General features: G+C 38.1%; 1 protein-coding gene across 1 annotated transcript in view; it reads right to left on the minus strand.

Moving 5' to 3' along the window:
• The window catches only part of PCNX2 (pecanex 2), a 166,362-nt gene that overhangs the window by 124,234 nt on the left and 29,919 nt on the right, over window positions 1–12,209 (minus strand). Inside the window, exon 10 of the mRNA XM_026062780.1 lies at window positions 928–1,063. Coding sequence (XP_025918565.1) covers window positions 928–1,063 — 136 coding nt within the window. The remainder of the gene's footprint in view (window positions 1–927; window positions 1,064–12,209) is intronic.

A 12,209-nucleotide genomic window follows, 5' to 3' on the forward strand; every position in this document is an offset into this window, starting at 1 on the left:
ATCTGGAAAACATCTGAGCCTTTAGACAGAAGTCCCTGTCCAAATCTGAAATACACATATTCATAATAAATATGGACAATTACCTGATTTATAACTTAAAACAGTTCATTTAAACACTTTGCTTTTAGCTTGTAGTTCCTGTTCAAAATCTAAGATGAAGGATACTTAACTGGCATTTTAAGGTTATACATACATATACATATACATAAATATCAAACTAAAACTCTCTCTGGAAAAAAAGAGAAGGTTAAAGATATTATGAAAAGAACTGCAACAACAGACCATAGCCTTACATCATTGGTCATAGACCTCAACACTACAAAGTTCAAATACATCCACATATTACCATACAAACTAAAGTCTGAGGTCCTTTTTTCTTTTACTGACTGCATTGAGGGAGGTGGTTCTGACATTCCACAATAGACATCCAGAAGATAACCAGTCATCTGGTCACCTGATTCAGAAAAGTCGTATCAGATGTGAGTTTTTAAGACAGTAATGAATTTGAGAAGTGAGCATGTCATACYAACAAAATCTGGAAGTGTGTCTAAAACCCTAACAGCTGTGCCCTCTTTCTTTCAAAGCAAATAAGACTGAAGACAGAAGATCAACTCTTTAGGTGACTGAGTCTTTAGTGCAGACTACAGGTCTGCATTTTGCAGAGAGATTTCTCACTCACATGGCCAGACCTCCTCCTTGTTCTGTGAATAGCCCCTTCAAACCAGAGACATCACTCTTCTAAGACACTACTCAGTGTCTGTAGAAAGGCAGCTGAATTGCATCAGAGTAAAACAAATCTTCCCAAATGAGTAGTACTGAATATAAACACACACAAAACCAACAGAAATGTCTCAGCAACAAGTCTGCAGCATTTTTTTTAATAATGAAATTTATCAAAATGCTAGAAACTGAGATATTACAATGTACCCGTGGGTTTTCTGAAAGGGTCCTTCGTGCCACCATCAGTAAGAGCTGCTGCTGAAGTGCGCTTGCTGCTTGGTCACCAGAAGATGGTTCTTGGCTCTCTGAAGTGGTAGTACTAGAGGAGCTGAACTGTATTTCACTGTGTAGAGAGGGAGAAAGGAATGAGACAGTTTTAAGAAGCAGCACTTTCCTAGTATTTCTGAAACATTACAGGAGAAGGACTAGTTGTCTCACAGGACATGGAGCCTTCCACCTTCTTACCTGAAACCTACCCCAGGTCCCTAAAGCAGTTACCACTCAAATTTAGATACATGGTCTACAACATTCACCACAGAGAAACAGACCCCTCTGTATCATGATTTTTCTCTTCCTGGGATGAACACCTAAGACAAATCACACTTCAGAAGTGCATTTTCTGTCCATTGACTACAAAGGCAGTCTATATGACAAGTTCAGGTTTGGGTATCTGCACAGTAAACATCTAGGGTCATCTGGCCTGACTCCCAATCCAGCGGTTATTTCCAGAAACATTGGTCTGGCCTATTTCAGGATCACTAACACTCATTTAAACTTCTGGAAGACAAACATCACATTCTTTTTCTGATCATCTCTACAACTCTCTGCTTCTCCCAAGCACACTGCTGTATCAGTAACAGATTGTAAAATTTTCCCTCTTGTTTACCTTCCACCATAATTCAGGTCAAAAGCTGCATGTCCATGTCCACAGTACAGAAGTACAGGGCAGCTACCGTAGAGATCTTGAACTAGCTTTAAAACAAGCTCATTTATATACTAAAACTAGTTAGGCCTCAGCCCCACTGAACTCAGTGAGTATTAATTTATCCTACTGAGAATTTAGGCTATACAGAGCTTCTTTCTGCTCTAGCAAGACGCCTACAATACATGAGCTAAATGACTTAAGGCTAGCTCAGACATAACTACATCAAACCCTGGTATTGAGTATAAACTTACCTTGGGAGGTCCCTGAGCAAAATGTTATTCCCCACCACCACCACCACGTTTGCTGCTTTATGCTGCAGATACAGCACTTAAATAGTTTGCTTCAGGAAATCTGCAGCAACAGCAGCAATACCTGTTGAGTTGCAGAAATGGTATGCCACTACGATATGACTGACTGGCTCTCAGCAAGAACTATATTGAAATTTAATAATTGTTACTTGGGGAAAAGGTCTATTTTGAATACTTCCTGCTTATTCTGTTCCAAATGGGGTTTACAAATCAGGTTCCCTGCTCTAAGCTCATTACTCCCCTGCCTTTGGGTGCCTGCCTTGGGCTTTTACTACTTTAGTATCCAAGCTCCTCACAGTCTTCAGTGCTTTTACCTCATGCAAGATAGGCAATACCTATTATTACTATTTTCCATAAAGGAAAGATAAGCAGGAAGAAACTAAAGTGATTAGCCTACAGTCATCCAGGTAGTCTGTGGCAGGGCAAAGAATAAAACTCACTCCTTGCATACCCTACACTTGCCCCCAAGCCACCTTATTAATTTTAATGAACATAACTTTCCTTGCCTTTGGAGACCAGCTCCCAAAGCCTGTCCTATAACCCTTGTTAAGTTCAACAAAACAAGGGTTACAAGGCTGTCCTGCACATAACTGGCTGTTCACTTAAGCTATAATGGCTGGGGCTGTGCTGGGATAAGGTTCAGTGTCTGGATTACTTAGAAGCAGGGCTAAGTTGTCACAGTCTGAGCTTCAAATGGATGTTTTCTTTCTTTCTTTCCTTCTCTCTCTCCCTCTCTCCCCTCCAGGACTTCCTAGCTCTGCCTGGACCAACAGGGACCACCAGCAGCTCCAGGATGTCCCCACAGGAGCCACCCTGCCCTCAGTCTCTGAGCCAGGGAGTTTAGTTTTCCCAAGAGCTCCATTGCTTTCAGCCCTGGATCCCAGACCTCATATTTACCATCTGCCACTCCAGCAAAGCTACCAGCTGAGCAGAAATAGGAGAGCCTCCTGTTCCAGGCCCTGATAACTTCCCCAGCACTCCCTGCTCCTCCCACTACAGGCAGAAGCACAGTCTGCTCCACACAGTCAGGACAGCTGTCATGTTCCCTTTGGACAGTAGTGGGAAACAGGGATTTGGCCCCACATGACCCAACTGATGCCTCTACCATGAGGCAGACCTCTGTAAGATGACATATCTGCTTTGCAAGTCTTGTACAGCACCTTGTCAGTAGTCAACAACAAAACAGTAGAGAAGTGATGGGACTGATCCAAGATCCTGTTTCTTAACCAACAGATTTATGTAGGCAGAAGGGACAGGAAGCCTAGAGGCATGTCTCTAAGGAGGAAAGTTCCCCCAGATGCCCAACCACAGATGAGGACTACAGAGGACAGCCAGGTCTTTTTCTTATTTTGAAGAGCCCTACTGAAAAGCAACCTCATCCATCTTGAAAGGCAATGGATTTTTTGTTTGTTTGTTCTCTTAGGATGAGCCCTCCCATTCCTTTTCTTTGTGGGTGCCTGGTGGGAGTCTGGTGAAGGGACACTACTGGAGTGGCCATGGGATTCTCTAGCCCAGAATATCCAGGAACACTACCTTGGGAACTCCTGCCTAACGTGCAACCCACAAAACAGTGGATTACAATAGTAGTTACTCAGTATAAGCCTCCAAAAGAAGAGTTAATCTTCAGTGACCTTCTGCCTCTTCAGTTATCTTTCTACCAAAGCCAAGCAGAGTTAAGAATATTTCTAAATTGGACCATCCCTTTTATCCCATGTTTACCAAGAACAGAACTGGTAGAATGATGGATAGATACACCGAGATATTCCCCTGGTACTCTGCTCTAATAGTTCTCAGAAATCAAAATCATTTGGCTCATAAGACTTCTTCCAAGAATAAACTTTGAGATCAAATCATCTCCCACCAGACTTCAAGATAACTGAAAAGCCAAGAGCCCRCAGTCTGTTTTCTGTTTTCTTTCAGCAGCAAAATTCATAGCTCAACCTATCAGCAACTGGCAGAAGAGGCTATAGCAGCTGGGACACTAACTGTGGGAAAAAGTCAGAAACTTCAGAGGCCTAACAAGGCGCTTAGGATGCAGGAGCTGGGAAGGCAAAGTTAGGAAAGGAGCAATTCCAAAATCAGAGGCCTTCATCTCACCTTCACCCTCTATACTACTTCTTACTCCTTTTTCATCTTCTGTTCCCCTCAGYCCCCATCTCCTAGTTTTTCTCCTACTTGTCCCTACTGTTCACACAACCTCCTTCTCACATTCACCTATTAACCTCCCTGATGCTGAACAATATAAACAGCTACTTAGACGCTGTGTATCTCGTCTGATGATATCATTACCACACTGACAACAAACAATCATATATGACAGTGGTGTTTGTGTTTTTGTAAGCCTATAAACTAGATTTCATAAATTTATTACAATATGTAAGTAAGAGCAAGCACTCTCTAATTGTAAAATCAGAACAAAGCTGATCACAGATAACGTGGAATCTTACTGAATGGAAAATCTGTTCATTTACAGAATCGCATTAATGTTACCAAGATCTACTATAGTGAACAGCATTGCTAATGTAAGCCAAGGTATAATTGAATTAAATTTTGAATAATAAATCAATAACTAAAAATATATTTGATAAGCATACAACCTATCTAGATCAAAAACAAAAGGTATATAGCACCCTCTACTGATAACTGGTTATAAAGTTAAGAATTTTTTTCTGGCTCATAATTTAGTTTTGTAAGAACACTGAGTAAACATAAGCTAGTTGAACAATCCTACAACAGTGACAATATTTTATTATAACCACGCAGCACAGGAAAAATCTTCCTTCTGACTCTCTTGTTATTCTTTGTCAGTATGTCTTATACTGCTGACAATCTGACCCAAACCATTCCAATATAACTCAGCCTAAGCCATCCCCTTTGTTAGGAATTAGCTAGCATGGAGTCTGAACACCTCATGAGAAAAAGTCATTAGAGAAGCACTCCACACAACTACAAAGAATCCCCTGGTTTATAAAGTTCTTTTGTAGGGCTTAGCTAATATTTTAACCTGTGTAGAGGAGGTTAAATTAGGACAGGTAACCTTCTAATAAATGTCACAACAGTCACAATAACAAATAACCTGCTAGAAAACATGTTCCTCTTGTGCTCAGAACTAGAAAGATCCTAGTAGACTGCTTCAGGCAGCAGTGTCTGGGTCACTACAAAGCACAACAATACATAACAAATCTCTACAGCCATACTATAGCTGAAAGCTGTATGTAATACTCACTAAAAGCATCACCCCCTTAAGTCAATGCAGCAATGGCTGTGACATTGGAAGAAAAGCCAGACTGAAGCTTAAAGGCAGGAAGCTCCCTGTGTATCTAATGAACGATCGCTTCTGAGTTAATGGTCTGAGGTGTACTCAAAATACCTTATTGAATTGAGAACTGAGTAAGCAAGTTGTACAAGAGCTAACAACACACTAACAACATAATGGGAATTCCAAATTCTCTCACTTTTGTGTCCTTTCAAAACAGTCAGGTGTGGTACTAACATAAATATCTGAACTGACGTTAAAAGTATTGGATCAACAGCTGCCCAAGGTTCCCTGAATGTACCTCCATTACTTGATCCGTTACTGATGGCTTCCTATCACCATTGCAGAAGTCTTTACTCCTTCTCACATAAAAAAGTTCCCCTGCCATTTCATGTCTCCATCATTTTTACACCTCATCACACAGATCTCTTGCTACGTCTCTACTCACCACTCCTTAGTTCTCCACAACCACCAGCATTAATCTGACCGCAGTATTATATAACTCCAGACTGAGATTAACTCCACTAGTTGTGAAAAATTTTCTTCTTAAACAGCAGGTGATTTACAGTTACCAATCGCAGCATTAAATAACAAGACTTACTTATAAATTAAAAAGCAACTTAAAACATACAAGAAAATTGAAATACACAAAAGTCAACACCACTGATGATTACATATTAAACTGATCATAGCAAACATCTAAAATCTGTGAAGAAGAGGAGGCAGTCTTCACTGTTTTTCTGTAAGTACATTAGTAGTTTCAAAAAGAATATTACCCATTCAGAATGCACGTTTTAGCTTTACTTAACGGTTCCTATTGAGGGGAGCTCAAGCTAAAGACGAATTCTCTCTTAAATCAGTTCACATTTTGCTACTCACGCAACAGGATCTGGGGAGATTTCTGACATTTCTTTTTGCTGGAAATATATTATTATAAATATCAATTAAATGATCTTTTAAGCAGACAATTTGCTTTCCAATTGCAGGAAAGCAGCAGTATTTCCAATGAAAATACTCTGAATGGGGTTCTTTCGTCTTAAAATCATCTGTTGCCATTGCAACCTACAAAATCAGTTCTGAAAATATTTAAATTGGTCTTCAGTACCGAAAAAATATTTGACAAAATTCCGCATTTTTGGTTCAGTGGTGGTCCCATCTCTGCAGGTTGCTGTCTACTGTGGCTCTGTAATGACACCTTGACCCAAGTTCACAGCAGAGTGCTTCCATTTGACAATGGTAAAGAATGGCAAATATTCAGTATCTTAAAGTGATTTTTAATAACATAAAAAATCAGTAATAATTCCTGGCTGTGGCTATTCCTGGTTGCATAACAGGAAGTTTTGGAGAACATGTAGGAAGCTCCACTGATTACCGAGCTTTTTTATTTTTGGCAGGGAGAATTTCACTTTTCCTTTGTAACTCTGCAACGTTTGGGACCTAGAATGTGTCCTTGAGCCATATCGCTGCTCCTCACATCCCATTTTCTAGGACATCAGTTAAAAAGGGGCAAGGTCTGTTAACAATGGTGGGAAATACAGGCTCCAACCGAGCCCTTCAGCTACTAAACAATGGCAAAAACCACACCACCCTCCAAAGGTCGTTATGTACTTCAGAAGAAGAGGAACTGAGAGAAGAGAGGCACAAAGTCCTAATACTAGTAAGGTAAAATACCCAAATTTACAGAACGGGATAGCTGGATGTACCAATTTGTTGACATACTAGACAGAAAAGGATATCAGGTCACTGTTAAAGTTTTGCAATGGATTTCAAAATAAGCTTCAGTAATTAAAGTAGATATTGTATATGGAAAGAAAAGCCCTGCAAAGCATGCTATCAATAGTGTTGCAGGTAATATGAAGGCAGAAAGGTATGCATATCTCCTTACTTAGGCACTTCAAGAATGGCATCCACATGGTTACTTCTTACTCCTTACTTCTCTGTAGCCTTACTTCTCTGTACTCCGATTTTTTTATTTTGAAAACAAGTATCTAAATTGATAAAATATATAAGCCTATTACATTTCAGAGCAAAGATAAAAGTACTAACAACTTTAAAAACAAACAGAACATAATAGCTACTAAACAAGACGGTGCATTTTGAGAAGATGCAGCTTTACTCGAATTAATTTATTAACAACACCCACTATTCCATTATCTTCAGAGAGTCTTTTAAAGCATCCTCTTTAGTTCTCCATATGAAAAGGTGAGGGGAGGGAAAAGAAGCAAGTCCTAAAAGGAAAGGCCTACAGAAGCTTTTATTCCTGAACGGGATTTTGCTGCCATCATGTGGCAGCATGGCCTCCCTTAATCTCCCAGAGTCATACTCTGTTGAAAACAACCCACTTCCCCACCCTGGGTTAAAAGAGTGAAAATGAGGCTAGAAAAGCCAGAAATCCAGGAAAGGATTTTAACTGGTCAGCTAACAAAAGTGTTTCTTCTTGCATATAGAAAGCCAACAAGAAAATGCTTCGGAGTTTGTAAAGAGTACTTTTAAAAAAAAATCAATGGCTTTGTTAGAATTCAGACACTTGAAGTTCTCTTTGCCCAAGGGCAGAAACACTAGCACTCTGCAGCATTTAAAAGCTATGTTGGCAGGTAGCTTAAATTATTTTTTTAGTACTTGTTACTCACTATTTTGCTGCAATTAGTTCTTTTTAGCCTATGGCCCTACTGTTGCTGAAAAAACCTACCCTGAAAACAAACAGAAAAAACAAATTAAGCAGAAGATTTTTTCATAACAGAGTTCTCTATCTGTACTGGAAGGCATTTTAAATCAAACTGTAACAAGGCTTCTTAGAAGCCTAGCTGAAGTGTCAGGGCCCCATCTAACAAAGAGAAGAGTTCAGAGCTCCAGTTGCTCCAACAAAACATAGATAGTGCAATATGAATGCATAAATTGTACTATTATGTGCGAAAAAACATACATAATAATAAAACATATAATTTTATGTATATAATTTTATCTATGCAATTTTATTATATATTATTACATAAATTTAAAAATTGATACATTATTAAGAAAGTAGAAGACTCAAACCAGAACACTTGAAGATATGCAAGAAACTACAATAGACTCCAAGTGAAAACCCAAATGTCACTTAAGCAGGAAAGAGAATCTTGTGGGTAAGATACAAAGAAGCTTTTTTCCTCAGGGGTGGGTAAGTCAAATCATTTTCTCTGCTCCAGTTCTCAAATACTTCAGTTGCATGCCATACCTCCTTTTCTCCAGCTTGTCTTACTTATTTATCTTAAACTCTAGTTTCTTTTTTTTATATACAACACAGCAGTTTTGTGATGCAATTTATGGCTACTACTGACTGTTGCCAGACAAATAAAGTGATAAATTGCAACAAAAGGTCCACTACTTAAACCTATACATACATTTGAATGAATCAAGTACTTTTGCATCAAAGTTTCATCACGACTGGTAAAAAATTTGGATTGTTCCAAAAAGACACCAGTTCTATYACTTTAAAATCAATGCATGCGTATAATGATGCCATCTTGCACAGACTTGGGAGTTCTCAAAATTGTTTCCTTCACAGGAGTTTAATACAGGAGAGAAGGAAATAGGCTAAAGAATACATGCAATATTCTTGTAAATCACATTCACTAAAACCTAGACTGTTTCCTGAAGAAAATATACACAGCCAAATGCCTACAAAGCTTGTGTGGGCACAATTTCAGTTGACTTTAGAAGATCTAATACATGATTTGACAGATAGAATTGGCTTGTCCTCAAAAAGTAGCCTTCAACTTTTTTCAACTTAAGAAAAAAGCTCGACAAAAAACTTCCTGCCTTGGAGCTATACACATCTCAGTTTTTCAACTGTGCAGAAAGCATTCCTGGGTTGATATGGACAGAACCACATAAGGATTTCGTGTGTGGACCACCTTCTGTATTTTAGGAAGTGCAGTTAACCATAGCACATACACATGCATACACACCAAGAAAATCTGTGCTTTCACTGGAAACAAAAATAAGGATGCACAGAAAGATGCTCACACACCCATAAGTAATAATGAATATCTAGCATGACCCTACGCTGGCTTGCTTTTCAAGGATGTTTAATTACCTATTCTCATTTCATATCTGAGTACCCATGGACATGTCAGAGATGGATTGCAATATATCCAAGCAAAAACAGCATGGGAAAAATGCAACAGTTTTTTGCAAATGAATCCAGCCCTTACCAAAACTAAATTCACTCACATTAGCTGTCAAAATGCTATGCTGAAATAAAAACCATCATCAGATAGGTGATAGATCATCAGTAAAACTTATGAAGGAAAGCATTTGAGTTTTATAGTGCCATCATGCTACCTTGCCTGGGAACTGCTTCAGGCTGTTATGGTACTACGGAAATTTTGGAGAGCTCATTTTTGATATGGGAATATTTACAAAATTATTTGAAATGGCAAAGCAGAAAGAACAAGTATTCTGAGTACATAGTCTTTAGACTGCTTCTCTCATTATCATGCAAATCTAGCTAGTTATTTAACAAAATTATATTTTGATACTGGATTCTGTTTTTAAGGCTTCTCCAAGCACTATTCCTTTCATTACTAAGGATACAATTTTACACACAGTAAAAATTGGAATACATTTTTGGTAGGAGCAGAATTATATACAAAGTATCAAAATAGTAAACTGTATTATAACAGTGACCTAAAGTTTATTGTAAATTTACATTTTGTTGTCTTTTGCAACGTAAATGAAGAAAGCAGATACAGAAACGGTTTTGAATTTCATCACTGAATTCTGAAATGACCACCCCACTCATTGAATATTTGACCACTCCTTTTCAATGACCAATTTTTGTAGGCTATAGAGTCAGGCAATATATCATTTTACCACTTGTTACTTGGGAAAATAAACTGCGATAGTTTGCATTGATTGAACAGAGCTTTTCATTGAAGTGAAACCAGGAGGCATAACTTCCCTACAGATCAATCTCTTATACTCAGTCATTTAGAAAGACGAAATCCTTAAAGGGCAGTATTTCAAACATGCACTGAGGAAAGCTGTGTTACTGAAAGGTAAAAAATATTGATGCTTGTTTTTCTTTTACATTAGAGGTGGCTTGGCTTTCTAAACAAGAATACAAAATTTTGTTTAAATTTGCGTGTTTTAATTCCTCAATATGCAAAGAAAGCACACTTAGCAAAGCAGTGAAACAGGTCTGAAAATACAGTAGCTTGATACAGCAAGTATACACAGAACATACGATTGCTGTAGAATTTATACATTGACATTGATACATACCTTATGGCCCAATTAACATCTCTTCTGAAGACAGATCATAAAACTGATGCAAAAATCATTAATTCATTAATCATTAATTAATTATAATTACTGTAATTTTAGAAATTTAAGCTTTCATTGATATTTACAAGCCACTTTTCATGTAATGCCTAGATAATATGATAGATCACATTTCTCTCTTTGACTGCTTATTATAACCRGTTCAGTTATTTAATTACATGAGACATTCAAAGTAATTAAAGAAATTCCTGGGAAACATCTGCTTTCTGCTATAGAGTGGCAGACAGAAAAGGTGTCAGTGACACTTCCTTATTTGTAAGATACTTCACAACACCAGCTTGTTCTATTGACCCTGAAAACATATATAACTCTAACATTGCTCTAACTTGTACATTTTACACTTCATATTTTTAAAGATGTGTTATTGTTAACGATTGAGAGTTTTACCTTGTATCACTCATCCAATAGGAAGAAATTTAACTGGAACTTGTAACTGTGCTATACAGGTAAGACAGGTAAGATTGCAAACCTAGCAACCTTTTGGTCAAAAGTCAAAATAACCAAGCAACAAGGCGGTTCATGCTTATGCCAGGCACCAGTTTTACAAAAACATGAGCTTTCTCATCCTTCTCTCCCTCTCCAGAAGGCAACCACATACAAAAAACACACAGCGTACAAACACTAACATTTCACTCTACAAGAGAAAAAGATTGGTAAAGATCATAGTGTAATGGGGTAGAAGAGGTTTTTTTGCATGATGGGAAATCTATTTCAAATTTCCAGCTCCAAAATAGATTCCAATGGTCTTTCTGTACCTAGTTTCTAATGTAATCCATGCACTCAGAATAGACTACGTTTTCTGTCTTGCCAAAGCCTGTCACAAAGCGATTTATGGCTAGAGGTGAGGTTGGCTAGGTAATGGAAGCATCAGATTTAGAGGCAATTAGCGCAGCAGGGAATCCATTGCACAGTGCGTCCTGGCCAGAGGTGTTGCTGACAAGACAACAGACAAAAGTGGGGTCAGGGTAATGACATGGACTGTAACTGGGGAATTGATTAGCTACCTGCCAATGTTTAGATAACTTACCACCAAACTTAATATCAAGAATCACTGCCAAAGTGAGGGTTAAGGTGGAAAAGGAAATACCTTATTTGATGATTGTTACAATTTAAGGTCCTCATTTAAATTTAACTTAAGTTTTGAAATATTAAAAGAGCTGAACTGCTTTGGTGACTAGAAACATAGAGACACTTTGAAACAATTCTAATTCCCTATAAGCCTTGGCAGAACTAAGGGATAATTTTAAAAATGATTAATAAGACAGTATTTTACTACCTTTAAGACATTCTGATAATTTCCAGGACAAGGAATGAAGGTACAGCCAGTATCTCTGATCAGGCCAACTACTATAGTTGGAATACAAACAACAAAACTGGTGGAATATATGTTAACATTGATAAATGGGAGAATACTATGAAGACCATTCCACAGTGGAGTAGAGCCAGTAAGAGGCAACGACAGCTGATATTTGAATTCAGCCAATCCCCTCAAAAAATACAGTTTCCAGGGCCAGGGAGACTCTGAAGGAAGAAGAGCATAAATTCTTTCAAACTTAGACACTCTTGCTTTCCCTGGCACATTTTAATGCATTCTTATTCTCTTAGATTGTTCACCTAGCCTTTACAAACAAAGAAAGAGCAGCAAGCACACAACAGTAAAGACAAAAAAGTCACA

This window comes from Apteryx rowi, unplaced genomic scaffold (assembly GCF_003343035.1).
Source record: "Apteryx rowi isolate R43461 unplaced genomic scaffold, aptRow1 scaffold_193, whole genome shotgun sequence".
Classification (NCBI taxonomy): Eukaryota; Metazoa; Chordata; class Aves; order Apterygiformes; family Apterygidae; genus Apteryx; species Apteryx rowi.